At 43.0% G+C, this 26,373-nt stretch overlaps 1 protein-coding gene across 1 annotated transcript in view; it reads left to right on the forward strand.

Annotated features, from left to right (window-relative positions):
- The first annotated feature begins 10,105 nt into the window (after positions 1 to 10,105).
- The window catches only part of METTL24 (methyltransferase like 24), a 36,327-nt gene continuing 20,059 nt past the window's right edge, over positions 10,106 to 26,373 (forward strand). The window contains exons 1-3 of the mRNA XM_009893629.1: positions 10,106 to 10,123; positions 18,065 to 18,163; positions 22,065 to 22,204. Of these exons, the coding sequence (XP_009891931.1) occupies positions 10,106 to 10,123; positions 18,065 to 18,163; positions 22,065 to 22,204 (257 nt within the window). The remainder of the gene's footprint in view (positions 10,124 to 18,064; positions 18,164 to 22,064; positions 22,205 to 26,373) is intronic.

A 26,373-nucleotide genomic window follows, 5' to 3' on the forward strand; every position in this document is an offset into this window, starting at 1 on the left:
TAGGGAAACGATGAGAAAATAAGGTAGAATTGATCTGAGTACTGTCATTTTTTCTTGTGGAAGTGAAGATGGTGCATGATAGCTGAAAAGAAAAAAAAAAGGTGATTTATTTTGGTTTTATATTTATTTTATTTTTTTCATCAGGAAACACTGTATTTCGCTTCAGACTGTTTTAAGACAAGATGGGGGCTCTTAGAAAGAGCTGCTTAAATTGGTGGTCTGTGGCTTATACCAGCAGCTCTGGCGAAAGGCAGCAGCGTGGAAGCACTGCCAGCCAGGGCAGCGTGCTGGTGTGTCTAAGTGCTGCCTGGGGGAGAGGGACAGGCTCCCTGCAGTACCAGGCTGTGATTGCCTTTTGCTGTGGATTTTATCTGGTTTTGTGTCTTATATCGGCCTGTAAACCATTGTCAGTCCATTTTGAAGCCTGCAGAGGTATGTTTCTTTACCCCCCCCCACCCCCCGCTGCTGATTGCAGTGGTGGTGTTAGAATATGTTGTGATGTGTGAGCCAGCAGGATGGCAGTAATGAAAAATCAGTAAGGCCAAACTTTGCTCAGTTTTCCTGGTGGCACTTGGTTAGAACTCTGCTCACACATCACTGAATTAATGCAGCAAACTGATGAACAGAGTATTTCCATAGGTCTAGTTGAATATCCTACTTCATGGCCGTATAAAATCGCTGCAAAGAACAGGCAGGGAAATTATTTTATTCCGACTTTGAATCACTATAAAGTTTCCCGAAGCAGAGTTGTGTGACTTATTTCCCAAGCACAACTTCAGTCAAACAACCGACAGTGCCAAAAGGAGGAAAAAAAAGACCTAGACAGGATGGGAAAGACGGAGACTTATCCATAAATGTTCCTTGCGTCTGTGCAGTTGTGCGCTTTTCCTGACCACTTGGTAAGTCTCCGTCAGCGGAGAGAGTGACTGTGTGGCAGATGGGAGGGTTTGACCGCCAAGCTTACAAGTGCCTGTTCGTGCCTTAAGATGCGTGTGTAAAAATTGCTAGCTGAAAGCAGCAGGGAATAAAGTAATTTAGCTGTGTGACAGCTCTGGAGCTGCCAGAGCTGCCTGTTCTGGTGCTTTTGGGACCTGTGCTGCTCCCAGCTGTTTTGCTCCTGGTGGAGCTTACCAAAGAGAAGATGCTGTTGTTCTTGCTGACAAATAGTAAATAAAATTCTGCACTGAGAGTGTATGATGCTCTTCTTCAGATGAGTTATATATTATGCTGCAAATATAAAGCAAATGGAAGTTTGTAATCCCACTTGTGTTTTAGTGGGAGTGCTTAAAACTGCGTTGTTGATAATGAAATGCCCAGCTATGCTTATAAACTGTGATTCTAAGCCCCGGTTGTGTTAAGCACTGGTCTGGTAGCATAGGGAGCAGATAAAAACTCCAGCTACATGGAAACAGAAATTTTGCCACGTGTACCTGCTCTTGCAATAGGTGTTAGTGAGGTCTGCGCCCACGTAGTGCTGCAGACACGTGAAGTGAGTTTTAAAATGTAATTGCAGGGCCTGATGGTAAAAAAAAAAAATAATAAATTGTTGCATTTGGAATTTGAAATAACAGCAAATTCTTATTAGAATGATTGCAATAAGAAGGTGCTGTTGGCTCCCGTGCTCTGAAATGAGGAGCAGCCCTCTCCCAGAGTCTGGTTAAGAAAAGCTGGAGTCCTTTGCCTTCTGGGCAGATTTATTTCCATGGAGGAGGAGGGGAAAAAAAAGTTTTATATGTTTATACATGAAAGAAAATAGGCTGATGTTAGTCTGGGCGGGTGTTTTAAGTTCCTGCAGTTCTGCTTGCTCATGTAGCAAGTGCTGAGACTGTCTCTCCGAAAAATGGAACTTCAGGGACTTGCTTTCTGCGTGGGTGTAGCAGAGCTGTGTGGTGGGGGTCTCCTGGAAGGCAGGCTTGGAGAAATGCTTGAGGCTGTTAGGTGGCAGCCACAGGTGTGTCTTCTGAAAGCGTGCCTGCAGAAAGACAAGCAAATTACTAAATTTAGTTTGAGAATTGTGATATCGCTGGAAATCACTTCGTCTGTTGTTGTGGCTGTCCAAAGGTGGGGAAAGTGGTATGCTGCCAAAGTTAACCTGATGTTATTTTGGATGCTCTTTCATCTCGTATGTAGGAATATAAAAATGTTTGCCTTCAGTGATTGAAAGCTAAGAGTTAGAGTTTTAATTTAAAGTGACAATGCTACTTATTTTTATGTCAGTGATATGTAGAGCTTATGCAAAGAGTCTTTGTTAATTCTTCTATAAATCTGGTAAAAAAAAAAAAGCGTCAGATGTTTCCATTGTCTATCGATATGTATCGTATTTTCAAGCTGCCTTCACATCTTTAAAAATCTGGTAAACTTTCGGCACTGCTTGAATAGAACATTACTCTGTCTCTTGATGAGCAAGAGCCAAAATTCTTGGAGAAAACTTGGTTATTCTGAAGTCAAATGTATCTGCCTGTTTTTCCATATCCTACAGTGTAATAGCTGGCAAGTTTTGGATTAGGACTTAACTTTTGTAACTGTTTGTTCATTATGTATGCCTGGAGCAATGTTTTAACATTACAGCAAAGTTTAACATGGCAGAGCTTTGGAAGCTGTGCAACAAGTCACATCAGGCTGTTTTTAAAGGGGCAGATTTGCCCAGGCTGTGCCAAAACAAGGGAGCTGCTGGGGCAGCAGCATGGGACAAGGCAGCGTTTTCGATCTCTGGGTGAATTTAAATCCAGAGCTTATTCCAGGCACCTCACCTGTGTACCAGACATGACAAGCTTTACAGTGTTCTCTAAGTGCTGTGTCGAGGAGTGAATAGTGTCCTAGCTTTGATGAATGTGAGTTGCAGCTGTGATTCTGTTGCAGAGGAATGCAATGCCAAAGAGCTGGATACTGGTTATTTTTATTTTGAGTGTGCCTACTTTTGAACACCTCTTTTAACCACAGGTAGATGGACTGGAGAGAGTCTCAATGGGAGGCAAAAGGTGTTAAGAGGCGCAGGAAGGCAGGCCAGCAGGGAAAGCCTGGCAGAACTGGTACTTGTCTTGAATAGGGAAAAAGTAGGCTTTGAGAGGAATGTGCCAAGACTCTTCAAACTAAAAAAAAAAAAATTTTTTTTTTGAAGGACATAATGAGCGATTGTTCCCTAGGTCTGCTGCAAGTAGGACAAGAAGTAACTAACTGGCTTAATTTTCAGGCAAGATATTAAGAAATTGTTTTAGCTTTGTGGTTGGGTAAGCAGTAGAAAGGCTACCTAGAAAAAACGTCAACTTTGGGTAGGCGCGCAGGGAAGATCTAGGCATCCTTAGCTGTGCTTCAGGGCAGAGAAGTAGAGTCAGTCAACCTCCTGAGGTCCCTCTGTCTACATTTACTTGCTCTGCAATTAGAGAAGCAGTCTGGCAGGTACAACGTGATTAGCCAACTGGAATTTAGCCTGAACAATGATCTAATGTCAAAGTAATAAAAAGAGGTAATGGAGTCTTTAAAGACTATAAATGATCCTTGCCCTGGCTTAATACCTCACTAGAGAGACCAGACACCCCCATAATTGTCCTGTGGTGACTTAGTGGACCCCAGAGGAAGGAACACTGCTTGACAACTTTTTTTCCTCCGGCACTTGAAGGTCTCTTACCAAATATAAACTGACCCAAAGTTGCTTAGCTTGAAAGATTAGCACAAGGTAGGAGCTTATCACTTCAGGCCACGAGTACCTGGGGAACAGCTGTGAGAGCCTTGGTTGGTTTTTGTTCAAATATTCAGGCTAATAGCACAAACTGAAAGAGGTGATTGTGTTTGGAAGAAAAGAACAAACTTTTCTTGATAGCGGTTTTCAATAGCAGACAACCAAATCTGGGGACCACCAGCCTGCTCTGCCTCTAAATGGGGGCAGCTGAGGCACCGGAAGGTACCCAAGCATGGGAATCCTTCTCCAGGTAGCCAAACAAGGGCAATACTGGCCTTTCACTGTATTTTAACTGCAAATGAAATGTATTTATGGAGACCATATTAGGAGATGGCAATGTTGTTTCTGACAATGATGTCACTTGTGAGCTTGTGAGGTAAATGGTTGCTCAGAATAACCTTGATTCTTACACCCTTTCTGTTGCCTAAGATAGGTTCTTCCTTCATGAATTTTTGAGAAGCAGCTGGGGAATATTATCCTTCAGAAAGTCATTACAGCTTTATGAGACTTAATTATATCCAATAATACAGTTATTTCAAATACCTACTCAAGGATTTCTTTCAGCATATAATGACAGGGGAATAAATTTTTCTAGATATCTGTGGCACAGAAAAAAAATGTTCTTCAGGGTGTATAAGCTTTTCTATTTAAGGACATAACCCGGGGATCAAGATGGTAATTTCTTATGCAGATACCTTGCTCCGTGGTGGCCACTGCAGTTGTACCCTCTTTTTCTTGAACCAGCCTTATACAAAACGTGAATCCTTTATGACTGTGGTGGCGGGTGCAGAAAAACACTCCCATACTAATCCAGTCCCGTTTGCTGTCTTCAGCTCAAACTGTTGAAGTGGACTGTTGTGCGGGGAAGCAACCTGCACTGCCCTCCTGCCTGCGTGGTGATGCTCAGGGTGGCTGAGCAGCTCTGGATGTGGCCTCTGTGTCCCACGAAAGAGCAACAATTCAGTAGACAAATCCTCTGCTCTCACCTCTTTCTTCACCCCTCCATGGTGTTTAGGGTACTGGATTGTGTTGTCTGGCATACTGCTGGTTGTCAGACCTTATTAGCAGTGAAGAAGCGGGACTCCGCTTCACGTGCTGGGTACGTGCTCCGAAGAGGAAAGATGTCTTCTGCACGAGAGCAGCTGTCAAGCAGGAGGTGGGAGGAGGTGAGCACTGGGATGAAAGTCGGTTGTACAGCAAGTCACAGTCTTGTCATTGGGAAAAGAGCAAGAGTCCCTGAAAGTCAGAAATTTTGACAGCCTTGAAGAGAATGAGCATAGTTAGTACCAAAAATCATCTTTTGTCATGTTTCATGTTTTGTAAGAGAAATAATAGAAGTGAGGACAGTTTTGAACATGTCGCTTTCCTTATTCCAGCGGTTCTCAAGGTGGCCAAGCTTGCTTCATTCTTTTCCAAAACTTCCTTTTTTGGATAGAGAAGAGGCCAGAGAGAGAGAGATCTGGGACAAGTAAAATTCTCCCAGAAAGCCTTAGGGTTTTTCCTTTGCATCTCTGACCTCTAGCTGCCTTCTTATGAGACAAGTATTTAACTTTGCTGCTAGTACGATTTTCCTCCCAGTTTGTTCAGTCAATTCACATCAACGTTTACCCATCCAGCCAGGCAGTTAGCAGAGATGTGCATGTGCTTCAAAGCTAAATGGTAGTTGCTATCATGACAGACATCTCTTTCACGCTACTTTTACTGAACTGTGGGTGCAGTTCAGGCTGTGGTGCAGCTGGTGGGTCTTTGGTGTGAACCCAGAGCCAAACTCTAGTTGCCTGTGACAAGGGACGCAGTACTGAAATCCAGCAGTGAAGAGCAAAACCCTCTAACATCTGCCTTGCAGACTTGTACAAACAACGTGACAAGTGCATCGTCTCTCTTGCGAAACAGATGTAGAATTTGGAGGTTTAGCTAGCAGTAGTGAGGGACCTCCAGTCTTCATGCAAGCAGTTTAGTTTGGTTGTGGTCGACCATGCTGTCCTCCTGCAGACTGGTAGTGACAGCTGTCATTCATGGCATAGCTTAGATAAAAGACTTAACACATAGGTGATAAAGTCAGTGTGAACCATAGCTAATCTTTGATGGCATCCGCAGCAGCCCCCTCTTATTGCTTGTTCTAATATTAACTTGGAGCCGTGTTTATCTTGGACGGCCGTTCAGTGCTCCAGAGCTGCGTGTGGTGGATGTGAGTCATTTAATCAACTCGAGTGGTTTCTTAGCTAGCAGATATGCACCAAGATACTTTTGTGTATCACGAAACATCATCCAGAGCCCTTCCGTGCTGTTGAAGTCTAAGATCAAATGGCATTCAGTTCAGTGGAACAAGTAAAAGGGGGGGGGTGGGGGGGGAAGACATTTGATTCAATTTTTCTTTCAATTGTGGTATATGGCATGTATATCCTGGAATCCCTAACATATGTTGCTCACCCTGATGTTTATGTTGGTGTTTCTGTATACAGAAGTGACAGAGTGACACACTGTCCTATTTTGAATTAGCAAATCTCTGAGGGCAATAGAAACCATGTGCGCAAATGGACTGACGCCTTGGGTAACAGAGAGATGAAAGACATGATTTTGAACTCACTCTTATGGCATCAACTCAGTTACTTTAAGCAGAAGATAGCGGAAATGTTCCCAGCTGCTTATGCAGTACTAAGTGGAAGAGTTTGGATCTTCAATGACACGTGTTTCCCCCTGCCTAATCTTCTGTCCTGCCTTCAGCAGTCTTGCTTTTAAATGTGCCATCAAGAAAGGTGCTGGCTGTGAGGTGCTCCTGGACTGCACTGTCAGGGAATGGGTGGATGGAGTGTCCTCAGGTGACTGCTGATGCCTTGAAGAGCACAAGTCCTGGGCCTGGCTCTGGGGGAACCCCTTGGCGGTTATTTTGCTTTCTTTTTCATTTTTTTCCAACATTTAAAAACTAGCCCTGTAATTTATGTCCTCCCTGGCACATGTGTAAATATGATAAATATTTACTTCTGGTTTTGTGTGATGATAAAAGTAATAGTTCCAGCACCTGTTACCACGTACACAGAAATCTTGTTTCTTGCTGAAGTCTTCTCTGTGTGCTCTGCAGATGGGAACAAAATAGCTTTGTAGTGTTCTTCAAAAATCGGTACCACAGAAGTATTTTGGCTTTGCAAATCCCAAATGTGGGGGACCCTTGTGAGGAACATCCTTCCTGCTGCCACCTCTCCCCATCATGCAATGGGGGCTTCTCTTGTCTCTGGGAATATAGGACCAGGAGGACTTTTCAGTGAGCTTCTGAAGTCTCTTAGGATTTTCAGGTCAAGCCAACTGCTTCAAATTTTATATGGAAAACCTCTGGGTTTACATGCTTGTTGCAGAAACAGCTAACCAACAGCTCATTTAACAAGTGACCCACTGAAGTTTACTTCGGGTTCCCCTTTCTGATAGACTTCAGGTGGAGCTTCAGGTGCATTGCTGTAGGTTTTTCTGGAAGTGACAAAATTCTGGGACTGACTTTGTGGCTCCCACAGACTGAAGGAATTGAACCCTCTGCACTTCTTGGGGTGTGGAAGGCAAACTTTGTGGGCCTTGAGAGCTTAGCAAGGAAAGGCCTTGCCAAAGAGCCAGTTGGGCAACTCGTCTCACGTAGGGATATTGCTAAAATAGTGGATGCTCTGTGTTCTTGCTGTTGATTTTGATGAGGTAATAAGTCACTATTTTTATTATTTTTTTTAATATGTGACAGGGTGGTCTGCCTGGGAAAATTAACCTAGATGAAAAGTAAGCAAAACTACTAACCTCCTCCCCTTTGCCCCATCCATCCCTAGCCCTCTTCCTCATTCCTGTCCTAGCAGCTAGCTAAGTCAAATAATTAACTGGGAGCTTCAAAGTCAGTGCCCTTTATTTAGCATCCTCTTTCATATTTTACAAAGAGGCAGTGTTTGAAATGCTAGGGGGAAGAGATGGTAATGTCTATTGATACAGCACGTAATATTAAGTAATGCTTGCCACTTAGAAGCCTAAAAATGATAACAATCAGTTTGAAATACTTCCTGCTCCCTGCAGAGTTGACGGCACTAGTGGAGGATCGAGATTTCTCCCAGAGATGAACGCTGCAGGGTAGGAGCTGCCTGAAAAAACCCCAAAGGAACAATAAAACTTGTTAATACTGATGTCGTGTCTTTTTGGGCTTTTCTCATGGTTGTTCTGTGGCACTGAAACTTTCAAAGACGTGAACTTTGTTTCATTCTGAATAGAGCAAAGCAACGATGGCTTGTTCCTTTTCCCTCAGTCTTTTGATAAAATTAAACAAGAAGCAATTATGTGTCAATTGGCTGCTGCTGAGCTGATGTTTCTTCTTAGTTAGATGTCTTGATTAATGGTTTGATCTTGCAATTATTATTCATTATGAAATCTGTGGGAATTCTGGGTACATCAGGAGTTCAGGGTTAAACCATATAGCTGTTCAGTGCTATATTCTGTATAATGCTCAGAATTAGTAATAAAACATTGGAAAATGTCCTTAACTGAAGAGGATGGTGCATATTTGCTCAAGCCCATCCTCCATGGGCTTAAGATATTTTGGTCTATACTTGTCTTGACCAAAAAATGTTTCAAAATTGTGTGCTTTGAAACAAGCTTGATTTTCTTTTCTTTTTTTTTTGAAAATAAACGTATCATCTTGTACTTAAAATCCTAACAACTTGTAAGCCAGCTCTTGTTCCCTTTCTAAATGTGGGGAACTAATTGCCCAACACACTGTTTTATTTTGCTTGGAAGACTCATCTAGCTCTAGACTAAGGGCAGTAATCCATAAGTGTATTAAAAACAAGAAAGGGAGTATGCTTGTAGACATTTAAAGTTAGTATACATTTTATTCTGTGGAGCTCCGTTACCTTGTTTTATTAACTAATGCTTGTGTGAAATAAGGAGTTGTTGAAGAAAAAAGTGAAGTTTGGCTTTTTAAGTCCTCCCTGGCTATCCAGTAAAACCCAGTATGATCAAGTGAACTAACAGTGGGTTGGAGGGACAGAAGCCTCTAGGTACCTATCATGAATATTTTCTATGTTACTTTAGGTTTTGCACTGTGAAATCTAAATACTTGTAGAAGTCACTCGGTGTTCTGGTTTACCCATGGGTAAGAATTAATGTTTACTTGCTTTATGATATTATAGATGCCTAGTGACAAATACTGCCCTCTGCTGCTCCCCGGGCACAGAAGGTGCTGCTGGTCCTTGCCCAGGAGGGACGGATGAAGGGGAAGAGGTTTTCTGATGCTTCAGATCTCCCTTGAGGCTAGAAGGTGCAGAACACCCTTTCTGTTTAGACACTTGCACTCCACTTGGATGAGAGAGAAAGCTGCACAAGTGTGAAACGCTCTTATTCGTGTGAAAGCATTAAGTATTACTTTAAAGCACCTTCTTTTTTCCCCCAGTTCTTAGCCTCAGGCAGAGCCTGCTGAAGTCAGTGGATAGGCTGCCAGCGGCATCCCTATCTGTAAATCACAATTAGAGTGCTGGAATTTGCGCAAAATAAACTCAGCTTATCTGGCTAGCTGAGTATTTAGTGATGAATTCTGTTTGTTGTACACCGTGGTTTGAATATTGCAGTGAAGTCAACCTAGAGCAAAATAGCTTTTTCCCCCCCCAATTGCAGGGATTATGACATCTCCCGTATTTTTTCAACCAAAGCACTTCATTTAAAGCAGTTATGAATACAGGTTGAAACCGTAACCTTGCCTCTGCTTAGCTAAAGTCTGAATTTGACAAGCAGTGACCAGTAGTTGCTGTATCTGTTTCTTGCTGTTATCCTTAAGTGTTGGCAAAGGCATGCAGGCACTGGAAATAATTCAGCTGGTTGAGTATTACACTGCTTAAGCAGTTTCAAGAATTTGCTTCCATAAATTTCAGTCTGTTCTGGCTCCTGGTTTTATCTCCATCAGATATAAATTATCACGCTGTCAGCCTCTGGATAGCACTGGAATGCTGCTGCCCAATTTATTTATTTTATTTTATTACCATAGCAAAGGAATCCTACTTGACTGTTTTTAAAGCCCTGTGTCTCTTAGCAGAGTAAAATCAATCCCTCTTTTAATAAATGTATATTTCTCCCTGATGTTGTTGGGACTTTCAATGGCAGAGCTGTCAGTCTTTGGTGACGTTTGAAGGCCCAAGGAGGGGTTCCCCGGTGCAACACTGCCCATTCCTACCTCTGCAGCTCCCAGCTCTTTTGTTTGCAGTGGGTTTATTCCTCAGAGGTAGCGAGGGCTGGTAGTTATGCTATGTAAATAATAAATTAGATGCAGTGCTTTCTGAATTCCTAAGTGCCTACAAATTCGTATTTTGGCAAGCGTTCTGAAACACATGCTTCCTCCCAGTCCCAAACCTGCACTCCGGGTGATGTACAGTAGTCACTGAAGCCCAGGTCTACCAGTGAATTTACAGGGAGGTGTCCACGATGGCTAATTTAAACCTGGTAAGCTGGTTTCCAGTGCCCATTTCCTGTGGAAGTCAGGGTTTTGATTTGAATTCAGTGGAGCATTAGTCACCTAAATTCCTATACAGATCTGGCTGTGTCATGTTAGTTTTGGAAGGCACTCTTTATTTTTCCAAAGCCATTTCTTAATTCTTAAAGTGGTATAAATTCTATCACTTAAAGTCAGTGCCAAGCATCCTTTTCTTCTGTGTATGCTTTTCTTTGAGACGCTCATTTGGGGGAAATACCACAAAAATAAAAGTAGAGTTGGAGAGAGCTTGAGCATGAGCTTTGTGTGTGAAATGCTCAACCTCCCAAGGCATCGAAGTTGTTGGTGTTCTTCATCGAGGTTGCCAGTGTGGCTTGCCTGTGGGTTAGGCCAGCAGTTCCCTCGTAAGAGCGAGAGCTGTAATTTGTGTGCATGTGGCTCCATTTCATACCGTCAGATGGGAAATCAGAAGCAAAAGGAGCAGAAAATAAACATGAATATTAACAAAAGAAGAGCAGAGGTGAAACGCTTGGTGATTGCTGCCTTTCCAGGGGTTGTTATGTATGCATGTTCAGACTGATTTGCTCTACAAGGGTAAAGACTCTTTTCGTTTCAATTACCGTGCAGTGGCTCAAAGCTTTTCTAATGAGAGCTGAAGTCAGAAAATGGTTTTCTTCATTTCAGTGTAAAGCTTTGCATTCAAGACGTATTGCTTTTTTGCTTTTCCCTGCAAAGCATAAGAGTTTTACTTATGGTGCAAACTGCAGCCTTGGGAAGCAAGTGCTGATAAACTGCTGTCAGGCGAAGCCCTCTGGGTGACGCTCAGAGCTGCCTAAGTTGGCTCTCGCAGCAATCGCATCCTGCATCCAGGCAGACAAATGTGTGCTGTGCTGCAGAAGCTTGGAGGAGGTGATGCACAGAGAGCGAGGAGCTACAGGAGAGTTTAGGACATCCCAGAAGTTCCCTTTTCTATAATGTCCAGACATAGAAACACCCCTAGCTGTTAAAATTCTTCATGCACAAGTCATGTTGAAAACTCATTTAAATTGAAGAGACCCACTTCTTAATGCAGAAAACACTCTTATAGCAGGACTGGTTTCCATAGGCAGAGTCTACTCTGGTAAATAGCCTTGCTGCACGGGAGCACCTGAATGTGTTACATTGCTTGCTCATCTTGGCACAAAGTTTTTGTTCCTCAGCATGATGTTCTGCCATGAAATCTTTAGGTAAGATCATGGAGTAGATCCTCCTGAAAGATATCTCAAAACATACTAAAGACAGTGAGGTGGTTAGGGACAGCCAACATGGCTTCACCAAGGGCAAGTCCTGCCTGACTAATCTAGTGGCCTTGTATGATGGAGTGATGGCATCAGGGGACAAGGGCAGAGCTACAGATGTCATCTACCTGGACTTCTGTAGGGCCTTTGACATGGTCCCCTCAACTGGAGACATGGGTTTGACGGGTGGACTGTTAGATGGATAAGGAATTGGCTGGATGGCTGCATTCAAACAGTCCGTGGCTCAAAGTCCAAGTGGAAACCAGTAACAAGTGGTATCCTACAAGGGTCCATACTGGGACCAATACTATTTACTTTGAGCAACCTAATCCAGTGGATGGTACCCCTTGGCAGTGGGGTTGGACTAGGCAGTCTTTAAAGGTCCCTTCCAACCCAAAGCATTCTGTCATTCTATAACAAACATACGACGGTTTTATGGCACTGAAGTTCCTCTGTGGGAGGGACTCCCTATGTTGTCCGCTTGTCCTACTGCACCAACCTGATGCGTACAGAGATGGAGCAATCCTGTGGGGTGGCTGGCTGTGAAGAAGGCTGTGTGCTTGCATGCCGTGTTGTCAGAGATGCCTCTGCTCTAGATAAACTCAGAAAAGTAAAAAATGGGGCAATAGAAAGATTTCCCGTATTTATTTTTTTTCCCAGTTCATTATGGACTTCTTGCAGCGCAGGAAAGTTTCACTGTTGGAGTGGAAATTCTTGGCTTAGGTGGCTGCAGGACTAGATGTCAACTGTGTTGCCCTGTGATACTCCCAATGCTTGACAGCTCAGCAGGCACCCACTGCTGGGCTCTCAGTATGTGTGTGTATACCGAGCAGGAGTGTATTCAACAATTTCTGCAGTATGATTTCTTAGGCAAAAAACTGTATGTTTAAGAAAGCCAAACTGAAAAGAAAAATAGAAAATAGTAGTAATAAGAAAGAAAAAAAAAAAAAAAGGAAAGAAGGGGTTCAGACATGTAGGGATGGGATACCTATAAAGCCTGCTACCACAGAAATTAATTCACTCGGAGATTTAAATGTGAGTCATAGTCACTTTGTAAGCCTGTATTTTAAATTACAGCTTACTGAGCCTGTGCGTGGCCCCGCTGCTTCTAAATTAACGATGTAACGTAGCATGTTCTCATGGGTGTACCGCTTGTGAGCCTTCTGTATAATGCTGATTACATTTAGCTAAAGGGGAGCTTATGAACTGACCTTTCTCAAGGAGGTCTTTGCTGAGGCCGAAGCACACTCGTTCTTTCCTTTTGAGGTGGAGTTTGTTTTACTTGTGCCACTTATTGATGCTCCAAACATAAAACATTTGAAGTTACTCAACCCTGCTGAAGAATAAAGTGCAATTAAGTGTTGCTTGAGGCCCACAACTAAAGAGCAGTCTCAGCCCTCTAAAATACAAGTTTTTCTGCACCATGGCATGTATGATAGTTTGGTCCGGGGTTCGTCTTCAGTGATGTTGAATGTCTACGGTTTAGGTGTTTCTGAGCCCATCCTCCAGGCTTCCTTTGCAGGTCATGGAGAGACACAAACGTTTCCAGTGCATGACTCATCTTACTTATTTTAGATGTCTACTCTATAGTGAGATGAATCATACCCTTAAAGAGCCTGTCTGTCTCGTCTGTCCTGTCAAATAACTTTAGCTCCCAAGCCCACTGTGGGAACTTGGTCCCTGGTTGTCCGCACTGCAGGAATGTTTCTCCATTTCCAGCTCCCCCTTGGAATCGACCAGCTAATTGCCTCTGAAACTAAACGTGGGTGTTCAAGAGGGATCATTTGCTGCCATATTTGCTTCATGTCGTCAGCGAGAGGAGCCGTGTGCCAGGTTTGGCTGCCTCCACCCTCAGCAGCCCTCCCACTCATCTCAGCAGGCTTTGCACTTGTTGCCTGTCCCTTGTGAGGCATGCTGGCATGTCCCATAAAGCCAGTGCTTGGATGGGTTGCAACACCCTGCTTTCACCATTTCAGGTACTTTTGAATTGAGGAAAAAACCAAAACAACAAGACCTCTACAAAATAATTTGCTTAAGGCCACAGATGCTCCAGAGGGAGCCCAAATAAAATGATGTCCAGGCCCTGTGAATCATATCTAGGGACAAACTACTCTCACAGGGGCGAGCCTTCAGGAATGCGATCCAGTAGATACACGTTTGCCTTGTAGATGTCTGAAATTTTGCAATTTGAATTCCACCCATTGCATTTTAAATGGATAAAACCCCTGCAAAATTTCACCCACGAACAAGCTCTGTTCTGCTGTGCCCTTCCAAAAGGGGTGAGCGTGGTGATACACAGAGTACAGCCAGAACAGTTGGAGGTGAAGATGTGTATGTCATTTGTTTCTATGGCTAGCAAATATTTATGGTTATTGATTGAGTTTATTGCTAGAAGTGCTTTCCACTCACATTTGGTCCTGCCTCAAATGTAAAAAATTATTGTTGCACAGTTTAGTCAGAGGATTTTATATTTTTCCCTTGATTAAGACATCTGTTTGTGTATTGACAAGTCTTTTGTTTCTTCGTTGGAAGCAACAAGACTGCTTGGCAGGGCAATGAGATTCCCAAATTTTTGTTTATAAACATGGCTAATGTTTCTGTATTTTAATAGGCTGCTAAAAAGGAAGAGGGTTGAAAGGAGGGAAAAAACAGTTACTGAGTTAAAAAACATGGAAGTATGGAAAAATTACTAATTCCTTTTCAAATGTAAGCAGAAGGGAAGGGATGGGTTGGGCTATTTGAATTACTGCACTGAAATGAGAATTGATCTGGAAAGAATTTAATGATTTATGTGTTCAAGCTTATGCTACGAAAGCCAGAAATTTTGCAGACCTACAATTTTACACCTGCTGGTTTGTGAGCCCTGTGCGTATGCTGATTTAAACTTTATATTATTGTTTCAGATTTTTAGGACAAATGATACCATATGTATACTACAAATTATTAAGGGACTATCAGATGACTATCATAGATGGGTGATGAGGGAGAAAAATCTAGAAAGAAGTTGTCTGCAGAGAAGAGTCACTGCTGATTACTGTCAGATTGGTCTGAAGGAAACATCAGTCTTTATCCTTGAGTGTGAAGTCCCTGGAAAAAAAAAATTCAGACTTTCAAATGCATCCTAGTTTTCCTGACAAAGCAATGGCATTGCCTTAAGATTTTCTTTGCTCTGTGGTTATTTCATGTGGTGAAAATTTAGACATCACTCTGGATATCCATTACCCTTCTGGGGTCTGACCAGTGCCTGTGATGAAGCATTGTTGAAGACTGATTTTTCTTACAATGCTAATGTCAGGTAATGTGTCTGTAAGTGAAACAATGTAAATAGAGGGCTACTTTAAGATATTCAGTATGATGTTTTTTAAGTGGCATTGTAGCTTTCCACGTACTGTCATTTCTTTGTATTGTGGAATTGGGGTATGTTAGTGTTCAGGAAACACAGTCATGGTGTCTCGCTGGATGAGCCCTTACCATACAGAGGTAGCGCAGTGATGGCAATAACCAGAGATGCAGAATGGCTGGACCAGTTTTCTGTCTCCTCCTGGGCGACCTTGGGGAGGTCTGTCTGAGTTTCATATCCAAAGCTGCATAATATGGACCATAATAGCTCCTCTGCTCCTCTTGTGTACTTGCTGTAGAAGCCCCCTGTGAGAGGAGCCGCTACTCAGCCTGTTTTGTACAGCAGCCACAGGGACCTGCTCTTGGTTATTTACTCTAGAGGCTTCTGTGACACAAGCGGAAAAAATCCAAATCATGATGCCATAGTCAGGTTTGCTTTGAGTAAGTAAAATTGCAAAGTCTAGAGGGGAAAACCTCCTCAAAATAAGGAAGATGCGTTTATCGGAAATAAACCTGATTTCCACAAAGCAGTTGGTTCACAGGGACCGGATGCATTTTATCTGCAGAGTTTATTTGAGAAGGCTTACGTAGAAATGCTATGGAATAGGCTGAAAATTACCTGAAAAACTATAAACAAAGGCTACTGATGTACATAGGGAATGGCTCCTTCAGGAGGATATTTTGTGAGTCCTGAACATACCCATACCGCATCATTGACATCAGGGAGTTACCTGCCGGGAGGGTGTACCTGGTCCAAGAGATGGACTGGATTTTCACCCCCATTCATCGTCTGTGAATCCCATTGTAATGGAGCTATTGAAGTGCCCTGTAGGAGTGTTTAATAGGAACTGACCTCTCTAATGTATTTGTTTAGTGAATGGAAAAGGGATGCTGTTTAATAAGGAGCCAGGGACCAAGCGTGAAGTTTGAGAAGCTATTCAAAAGCATTGCCGTCAAACAGGAGCTCAGGTCTTATCTTTGTCACAAAAGCAGCATTTATGTACTGCTCCTAAATTTAAACCTATATAAAAGGTTGATCTCTTTGTGGGGTTGGTTTTTTTTGTTCTGTTTTGTTGGTTGGTTTTTTTTTTAGTGAAGCTGCATTATTAAGTCACTGGGGTTTTTTATCTTCATTTTTGGGTGTTTATTGATACGTTTCGGAGTCAGTGAGAAGGCAGTTTGTCATCTTTAAGGTTTTAAGAACCTGAGAGTAAGCCGCAGTGGTTCTTGGATATTGCACTCTGCTGAAAAAGAACCTCATTCACGTGGTTAATTATAGGGATTTTTTTTCTTTTTCTTCCTGGTCAACTCTGCAGAGGGAATTCTTGCTGAATAGTGCCACAATGGCCACCCTGCAATTCCCCGACTTAATGAGCTACTTCTCACACAAATAGATTTCAGAATAACTAGGCACAGATGTTTAGGTGTCTGGGGTTTGGGTGTTTTTTTTTTTTTTCCTGAAAATGATTGTCAGTCTTCATTTTCATTTCAGCTTTCAAGCCTGTTGAAATGGCAGCATTCCTGTCATTGCAAACGTTATTCAGCCATGTGAACTGTGACTCATTCTGAAAGATTACAGGCATTTCTCTCCCCAGCGTGCACCTATCCTCCTGCTGTTCCATGTTTGCGGACTGCCTTCTGCAATCAGAGGGTCAGGGGCAGGTGCTGCTGCAGAGCTTGCCTGCTAGCTTGCTTCCAGCCTTGTGCTGCACAGGGTATAGGAGTCCATGTCTGCTGCAGGCAGCAAGTTTTAGGGTGGGAAATGCTACTTTTGTCTACTTCTTGGGGAAAAAAAAAAAATCTCAAATGTCCTTTTCAGCATCTCTTTACAGTAAAACAACCCCAAAGGGCAAAGCCTAAAGGAACAATAAACCTCACACAGGCCTCCTGGCTCATGTTCACTCCAGAGACTATGTTTACTTAAGCTGCAAAAATATAAATTCATGATACCACCTCAAGGCAAACTCCATCTGGTCTGGTGATCCCTTTTAATCATCTTTCTTTTCTAGTTTCACCTTCTCTTTTCCTTTCCTGCGTTCCTCTCTGGCGTCAGAGGATCCCTGCTGTCACCATGCTGGCTCTTCTCCTGGCGCCGCAGACCAGTCCTGTCCAGGGGCTCAGCACCTCACCTCTCTGATCTGCATCCATCCTGTCTGGTTAATTGCTATTTCCAGGGTTTCGTTTGAAATAAGGTCCTGTGGGAATCCCAAATGGGGTTTCTCTTTGGTATTTTATTGAATGTCAACATGAACCTATGGGGGGGAAAAAAAAACCCTATCCTGTTCGTTATGAAAGCTCTGTTAATTGAGGGTGATTAAAGGGAAGCTTGATACTACCTGCCCAGCCATAGAAGTGAGCTATGGCTCCTGAACATGAAAAGCCATGAGGAATCAATCTTAATTTAGTACAACTTAACACTGTGCTTGTATTTTTATCTACTTGAGGGCAAGAGATAACACGTCTAAACTTCCCAGCGTGACAAAAGTGGGCAGAACTTGGAGAAGGTGGCGCAGATGGGAGCACAGAGCCCCGTTGCTCTGCAAGCACGTGTCTGGAAGACCTCTTCTGTCCCGCTCTGTCTATGTGGGAAGTGTTGCTGGAAAAGCTGACAGGATCCCCAAGGTTCAGAGCTGAGGGGCCTCACAGGGACGTAGAAAGCATCCACCAAAGCTACTTCCCTGGGGCTATGAAAATGGGGAGCAGTAGGGCTACCATGCGACACACTGGTGTTTTTTCAGGAAAACAAAGAATTGTGGTGTATCTCATCAGGCAGGCGTGGGAGAGGAAGAGGACTTTTTTCAAAGACTGCAAGAAGCTTGGTTTTCTATTGAATCTAGAGTTTAAAAAAGGAAAGAGATTGTTTGCAGAGGTTTCCTTTGGTGATTAGTGTTTGCAAGCCAAATTCTTGTTTCAGTGGACATTCAAGGAGAGATACGCGATAGATATAAAATTAAATTTATTTCACTGTTTTTATATGTTTTGCTAGAGAATTTAGTTATTCAGATCTTGGTTTTATTCATGCATTTCTACAAGCCAGGGCTTACTTGGGCATCCTAGAATAACTGTGTTGACACGTGTATCCTGGATGAAGAGCCCTTTCTTTCTGAATTACCTACATCTGCTTTCAAAGCTGGTCATGATAAATCATAGTTAGATGCTCTTTCACTATAGTTCAAATCCTACTTTATTCTGAAATGCCTTTCATGTGTAGACAAGCCCTTAGGAAACTCTTTTTGTTTGAAATTGAATCTCCTTAATTTTTTAGCCCTTGCATTTTATGCTTGTGCTCAGAGATAAATCCTGTTCCTTTAAGGTGTTTTTTGCTTTACTTTGCAGACTGTAAGATGGCACATTGAACTACAGCCATGGGCAAGTCCAACTCCTTCCCTCAACTATGAGGCCTTGAGGTTCCTGAAGTACATTAGTACTTCTCAGGTAGGTTTTTCATTTCAGTCTCCATTTAGAAAACCATTTGTGTGGCACAGGCTGTTCTCTCTCAGATAAGGAATTAACCTCACACCAAACTGGTTTTGAAACTGCTTCATTTTTAAAGTTGCTTAACCTAGCAGTGATGGTCAACATGAATGTAAGGCTCCAGAGAATAAGGTAGAGAGAATGCATTAATTCCTTGCTTTTTATTTCCAGATGGGTTTGTGTTCTGACAGGAGTACAATATGATTGAAATTCTAGATGTAGTTCCTCTCACATTCTCTCTCTCTCTTTCTCACTCTCTCTCAGACACTGAAAAATACAGAGCACTCTGTAGCAAGAGAACTGTGTATTCAACCACTCTACCTCTCAATAATAATGCAGTAACAAGGTTTATTTTAGCTAAAAAGGATGCATTTGAGGTTCCAAGTAAAATGACAATAAGGCATCAGTCACTAACTTGGACAAACTGTCCCAATGGTACCAATAGAATCCTGATGTTTTAAGGACAAAAGTGATGACCTGGAAAATTAATGTTTTTATGTGCTTTTTCAAAGGTGACATTTCCAAATCCAGATTGCATTGACAGATACTTCCAGGGTTCAGCATATATGGAAATTGGGCCGTCATGTCTTAATGGAGGCATCACGTCTGCACAACAGCATTTATGCATGCATCTCCTCTAATAAATGGAAAAGGTGCTGGATGCCCACAGTTCTGATAGGGTGGCTGCTCTTGGTACCCAGGTCTATCAGCAATTGACCCTTGAATACATATTTAATTGCACCATCGCTTAAACTGGAGAACAGCAAAAAGTCTCAGGTGCTAATGTCACTGAAATGTCATTCACGTACAAAATTCTTTGTTAATGCAATGCTTTCAAGGCTGAGATGAAATTCATTTGAAACGCATCTAAAAATACATTGCTGTGCTGATGGTGTGGTAACTGGGAGGGTAGCAGAGTGTTATCGGATCCTCCAGTTTGTGGGTACCCCTGGCTAAATGCTCAAGAAAATGACATCTCTGCCTCCACTCATGCCAGCACTGAGAGGGCAGGAGGCAAGATGATGCATGTGGAGACAGCAAGAGATGTGTGTAGAGCTGCTTGTTTTGTTGTACAGAAGTTTAGACTGTGGCAGGCATATTAAGCTGAAAACATCCTTCATCTCCATGACTTAATAAACAGTGGCAGATGCTGCTAAACTCCACTAGTTGGGTCAAAGCCTACAAGGACATCAATTAGCAGAGAGTTTATTGCTTCTGACATGCTAATCGAGAAGTTTCGTTCCCAGAGTAACTGACCCTGGGTGGGGGGAAAAGCATAAGTGAAAACAAAAAATGAGAGAAATCCTTGCTCCTGCCCTGGTAGATGTTATAGGATTGATAACACCATGACTGGTATGAGCACTCCTGGAAATGGGATCCTGCTTTTGTAGGTGAGCATGGGATCTCATTTTCCTTGTTTGCTGAGCAAGTGTCTACTAATTGCTATGCCTGAGTTCAGCTCCTCACCATTAGTGTAGAATGGCTCGAACTGCTGGAGGGGGAAGATGCTGTGTTAGCAGGGTTGAGGTGTGGACTCAAAAAGCTTTGTCAGTGCTGGTATCTAATGATCAGAAGAACCATCTTACATGTGCTGTTATTTGTATGATAGTAGTGAGTAGAAGCCCACAGAACAGGACATGAACTCAGTGCATCAGGGTCTGTAAATCATGCAACAGACTGGTGATGGTGCTAAAGGCAGAGTTCAGGTGTTTGGTTTTGGGGTTTTTTTTTCATAGCAAGAGCTATTAAGTAGCAAGAGTTGGACTAGATGATCTCCAGAGGTCCCTTCCAACCCTAACAATTCTGTGAATTCTGTGAATTCTGTGAAGAGCTATTAAAATTGCTCCAAATTCTGACTGTTGTAATTGCTCATAATGCCATGAGTCGATTAAGTGGCAGCATTGCAGAATCTTAGTTTTCTGTAGAGAGCACATTATTCTTCTGTGTCTTAAAATTAGTACCTGCTATTGCAATGCCATTTATTCCTTGATTGTTATGTGACTGAAGGGAAATGGGTAGTGGGGTGCAGTGCAAATCATTGCTTAAAACTTAGTGAATCCTGAGAGCAGCATGAAGCGATGCTATATTAGCTTTTATGAATTTTCCATGGGAATTATGAGCTGAGCAGGAGCAGGGAGGTGGTGATGCAGCGCGCAGCTCTTTGGATGTAATGCTCCGGGTAATGATCTTCCCAGAGCTTAAGGCTCTTAAAGAATGAGAGTTTTATTTACTTATTATAAGGCACATGGTGGAGAGTGCCTGCCACAGCAAAGGCTGTTTTCCTGTTTTTACTCTCACCCCTGTGCAAAATTGTTCAATTTCTGTGTTTCAAGGTGGGGCCAGACCTGTGCTCTTTAGTTTGGCTAAAACTGAGAGCTGAGCCTGGGCAGTCTGCTGTAGAGGAAGGAAGGAGCAAGATGAGAACAGTCAGTTCAGGACTAATGTTCAACCTGGTTTTGCCTCTACTACTGTTCTTTCCGCCTTTTTTATTGTTGGCTTTCTGGCATGCCAGCTCCCATCCCTGCAATCCAGGGTTGGTACTGGCCCCAAAGAACAACTTTTTGTCATGATGGCTAAGCTGGGTTCCTGCAACTCTTCTCAGTCTTTGCTTTCCTGAGCGCTTCTTAGCAGCCTGTGCCCTGCAACCCCTGAAGTTGATGGCTGGGTTGCACGTGGATTGAAAAGCCCTTCAACAACCAAGTGTAAGCTGATGCTGGTGCAGCGCAGCACAGCCTCTCTTGGGCAGAAGGAGCCACAGCTTTGGTGCTTATTTCTGCTTCCCATTATCTCCTTACCACTGCTATGGTGACAGCCGTACAGACTGCACTGGCTTTCCATCGCCTGCTGTGCCCTGGCTCCCGAATGCTGGAAAGGCTGCAGCATCCCCCAGCTTTGTGCCTGCCTTTTCCAGAGTGGGTCTAGAGGAAGAGGATGGTGCTGAATGTGGTGGCAGAGCCTGGGGGTGAAGCGCTGGCCCGAGCTGCCAGGTGGATAGGCAGAGCTGGTGGTGCAGGCAGGGGCTCCACCGTAGTGTGTCACTCACAGGGCCATAGTTTCGTTGGCTCCATCACCGCTGTGTTTTGGCTGTTGCAGGCTGCTGCTCTGCTGCTGGCAAAGCCGACTTCCCCTATCAGTTAAGTGATTTTTGACACTTCCAGGTTTCTGATGAATCCAGCACATTTTAGTCCTTGCATTCTTGCTATTTACAAGGACTTTGACTTTACAGTGTTTCTCCCTGCAGTGTCTCTGTCTCCTCCTTTTGCAGTGTTTTTATCCCGGCTTTAGACTCTAGCTGTCCAAGCCAGCACAGCATAGCCACACGTGCTGTGATTCCTCTGTTTAGTTAAGCACTTGCTTAAATCCCTTTGCTGTTGGAGAGGGGATGTGTTGGGGTAATGATTAAATCCATTCTGGAACGGAAATCCAGGACGCTCTAGGTAAGGTATACAGTGCACATTGCGGTGACACTGCAACTGGTGATTACAATCTTGAATCATGACAAGATTTTAAAATTATTCAGGATGCAGAATCCATGCCAAGGTTTGAAAAGAAAAAAAATAAACATTTTAATGCCAAAATAACTTGTTCTGAGGAAAATTGATTTTTGGATATAATACTAATGCTTAATTATTTGCTTTTCAAACAGCATTGCTCTCTGGGGGATTATGTAAGCCTTAAATTTCATGAGGTAGAACAGATGAACAAGGGAAAAAAATCATCAGATCTCCATAGCTGTGTATCAGATTGACAATCAGTTTTAAATGAAACCAATTAACATTTTTCTTCTTTCCATTCTTTCCCCAGAAGGCAAATTAAAAACAAATTAAATGTCTTAAAATGAAACATCCTTTGATTTCAACAGATTTCATGTGAACACATGAACCTGAACAGCCTGAGAGGGTACTCTGAAACCGCAAAGAAGCCCTGGTCGATCTGTCTTGATGAGAGGTTTAGCCTCATTCATCGAATCAGAAGCAAGCAATGCCGTCTCTATTCCCTTGGGTAAGCGCTCTTTAAAACACAGCAAATTGTTTCATGACACCTAGCTTCAAAAAGCCATATAAATGCAACATAGGCTACAACAAGGTCGTATTTTAAAATACAGACTTTGTTCGGGTGTGTTTGTTATGTGTTGATGTGTTTCTATAACCTCTGTTTTTAGGGAAAAACCTTTCTCCGTAAGTCTTTGTTTTCCTCTGCTTTTCTCGTATCAGTATGAAAACAAATTGCTTAATGGTGAGTAGTGAGTGGTAGTTCACATACAGGAAAATGGAAAGTAATGAGATAAACTGAGAAGCCTACAGCATCTTCCCTGGGCAGAAATGACTTGCATAATTGCCAGGTACTCCAGCAGCATTCCTTACAAAACTTCATTAACTACCCCTGGGACAAAACAGTGCATTTCCATATGAGAGTGCGTTTGCTAAGCACTTCAGGGGTGACATGTGGCAAAGTGATAATAATAAAGGCAGTTGTGGTTTTATTTTAAAATGTTTGTAGTTTTTATGATGTTTACAGTACTTCAGATTGAAGTTTTCACTCTTCACAGAACAAGTGCTTTCACAGGTAGTAAACCCACAAATGCAGCCTGTTTCCCTGCTAATAAAACACTCTGCTTCCCAGGAGGATGAGGGAGGTCAGTCTGCAGAGTTTGTCAGGCTGCTGGCTTTTTGCATTACCCATCAGCACACAGGTGCATTAGGAGAATGATTGCTGTGATCTGGAGCTCGATTCACACAGATCACCACATGGCTGCAGCCTGGTAAAACTGTCTTTGCTGTCCTGGGAGCCAGCTTGAGGTTAGACGTGTATTAAAAGGCTTCATCTCCCTTGAACCAACACTTTTATTTCTGTGATTTTGCTGCTGTGGGTTTACAAATGGTGGGTAGCAAGGAACTGTGTGTGGGTGACATTTCTTGGTGATTAGAGCATGGCAGTTAACACCAGCAATTAATGTCAAGTGGATGCAGAGCACACTGCAGTCAAAGGGAGTTTTTTCTGTGATTTTGGGTGGGCTTATATATGGATCGAACTTATACTGAGCTGTAAAAACCAAACTCCTCAGAGGGTCAGGGGCTGTCAGGTTTTGTTCAGTTGTGTTGCTCTGTGGCAGAACAATAACATGCCCCTTAGAGACAAATCACATATACAGAGAGCAAACTCTTCTTGACTACTGTTGCTTCTAATTTTCTTACTGTTCTTTACAATCTATTTCAAGTTATACTTACCTGGTTTAAATGCAAAATAAAGGTTTACATGATTTTTTTTTTTTTTTTTGCAGTTTTTCATGTTCCTATGCAAGTTAGAAGAGGTGCTGTGTTATACCACGCTCAGGTCCAGACTTTACCTGCTTGACTATAGTACTGGCTGGTTGCCTGAGGCTCCTTCTAGTAGTCAGTAAGGAGAGGCAGGCACATTCAGGTGGAAAGTCAGCTAAGCTAAATAACATTCGGGAGGCAGGCACAGCTTTCTTTTGGTTATAAAGGAAGTCTGGAATAATGTGGCTGCTGACTTTAGATGTCTTGGCAAAGTACCCAAAGTTCAGTGGAATTAGTCTAGACCTTGTACTTCAAGTTACGTGATCATTGATATTACACCTGAGCTCCTGAATTAATGTCCCTCTTCCCTTTTGCTATGGACCAAGTGTGGGTTGAGAATGTTTTTTTTGTTGAATTGGCCAGTAGACACAACGCAATGTTGATTTCATCTGTGCTAGAAAATTTGTCACAAAGCTGACCAGCACAAAGATAATTTGGTAATGGTTTTGAACAAATCTAAGCTGGTGCATGTATACCAGTGCTTTATATGTGGTGTGGTTTTGAGTATGGTACAGGGAGCCTGAATGCCAGATTTTCTGTAGTCATGGAACAATAGGGTTTAGCAGAGATTGAAATTAGTGTCGGCTCTCCCATCAATCATCAGATACACATGTGCAGTACATACCCAACCATCAGATGAAACAGCTAAAAAATAAAAGGGAAATATTTGAGGCTAAGGAGGAGCAGTCTTCAATCCTCTAGTTTACTTCTGCAGCCTTTGGAGTTCATTACTGCATAACTTTTCTCTCAGACTCACTTCCTTTAGCTTATGACAGGCAGAAAAGTAATTTTGTTCCGAGTAAGACAAAAATCCCCTTGAAACATTTTTGTTATCTCATACAGTTCATAAAGAGCAAAGGGGGAGCAGCTGCTTCCAATGAAGAACATTCTCTGTGGAGGGGATGGATGGAGGACAAATGTGAAAGTTCAGTGCGAGTATTACTGGGAATCCTGAATTAAATCCGTATATCATTAAAAATGGAACAAAACATGCTGCTTAGGCTTTGCCTTCTTGAATGTTGTAGAAGAGGTTACTTGTGAATGGGAGTGAGCAGTGTCTGAAATGTCTGGAGATCTTTTTAGATAAGTATTGGTTGCTTCCCCTACTGGGAGGCAGCAATGTTTTTGCTTGGGGGACAGGATTTCTCAGTATGATACATAATTGCAATATGCATTATTGAGCTTCAGTTATTAGTGCTAAATCTGCTTAGATTAAGCTAAGTCTGTTACAAACACCACAGGCAGGCACTCAAGCTGGAATAATATAAATGAATAGGATTTCAGAAACGTACCAGTTGAGGTTTAGAGAGTCTCGCTGCAATACTGAATAAAAGCCCTTTCAGGTGGATCTTAGTGTAGGAGCTTTAGGATGCAGGCAGGGGATGCTGCTTTTTTCCCTGAGCTGCGGAACGCAGTTACCTTCCTTTGAGAAAGAAGGGGAGGAGGGGAACACAGAATGGGAAAGCGGGACCTTGACATGCATGTTCTTACAGCTCTGTCCTGTGGTCCCTGTGGGAGCTGGAGTACCTGCAGTTGTCAGCCTGGATCAGCTACAGGTGTCCAGTAGGGCTGTGCTGGAGGAGACAAAGCGGCTTTTGTGCCACCTGCGCGCTCGCTACGCTCTGGGATGACGTGGGGGCTGGTGCAATGCTCTGTTCAATGCAAGCTGAAACCCAATGTTTATTCTGAGTGTGAGGCTCTGTGTACCCTGACCCTCTGCGAACCCTGAGAGCGGGGGACAGCCAAGGGATACCGCTCCCTGCTGCTCTGCACGCTGTCCTGGGTCAGCGTCCCTGCCCTGCTGCCGGCGGGGAGCAACGCCAGCAAGCCTGTCCCTTCCACTTGCACGCAGGCTGGGAGAGCCCCTCTGCAGGGTCCTGTTCCCGCTGCTTTGAAAGCCCACCTCTGCCCCCACCGCAGGGGACTGCCTGCAGCTACCGACTTGGTAACCGAGCTCTCTCCTTCTTCACAGTAAAAATAGGGCAGTCACTTTAACATTTTTTATTTTTGCTGTTGCTGGAGGCAGCAGCTGCTCTATCCCGATGGTGGGGAAGGGCCTCTCTAGTCTTGTGTGACCTCCACACCTTTCGTTTAAAATCATGATCCCTTTTTAAGTAACACAAAATCTTTCTTAGCAAACCTCATTTGTTTACCTTTTTGATGCTGCATTTACCCCTTAGCATGATCACATGTGAGCCAGGAATTTTTGAAACCAGTTCTTTCGGAGATGACCTTATTTCCTCTCCTAAATACTTGTTGTTGGTTAGATCTCTCTTCAGGCATAAATTTGAGCTGTTAGCTGCTAGCTGTTAGCTAGAGTGCCAGAAGATATATCAGCACCTTCTTCACCCTCATCTATTTTTCTTTTTTTTTTTTTCTATTTTGCACCACTGTGAACCTCCCTTTGCAGTCCACATGAGTATCAATCTGTTTGGAGGCAGCCTGTGGTTTGTCTACATCAAAAACATCTGGCCCTGTGGATTGTACCAGCTGGGACTGCTAGAAGTGTGTCACGGACACGTGTGTCCGTCAGTCACTGGTAGGCTCATCACTCTAATGCTGTAACTGTCCCCAACAATTTGCATGTTGTTCATTTTTAGCCAGCTTCTCATTCCTAAGGGATTACACTGGTCTTTGTTCATCAGTGTCCCTTCTGTAGAAAGCCACATGCAAACAAGTATGTCGATTCACTTGGTTAACTTCTGAACTTTTTTCCTAATGTGTGTTGAATGTATTAAAAGAAAACTACTCTCTTTTCCTCCTACACAGCTGTACAGGCTGGAATCCTGTGAAAGAGAGTTGTTCTTAAAAGCATGCTGGGCTGTTTTTGCAAACCCTGTCTCCTCCTACTTT

Source organism: Charadrius vociferus, unplaced genomic scaffold (assembly GCF_000708025.1).
Source record: "Charadrius vociferus isolate BGI_N301 unplaced genomic scaffold, ASM70802v2 scaffold359, whole genome shotgun sequence".
In the NCBI taxonomy this organism is placed as follows: domain Eukaryota; kingdom Metazoa; phylum Chordata; class Aves; order Charadriiformes; family Charadriidae; genus Charadrius; species Charadrius vociferus.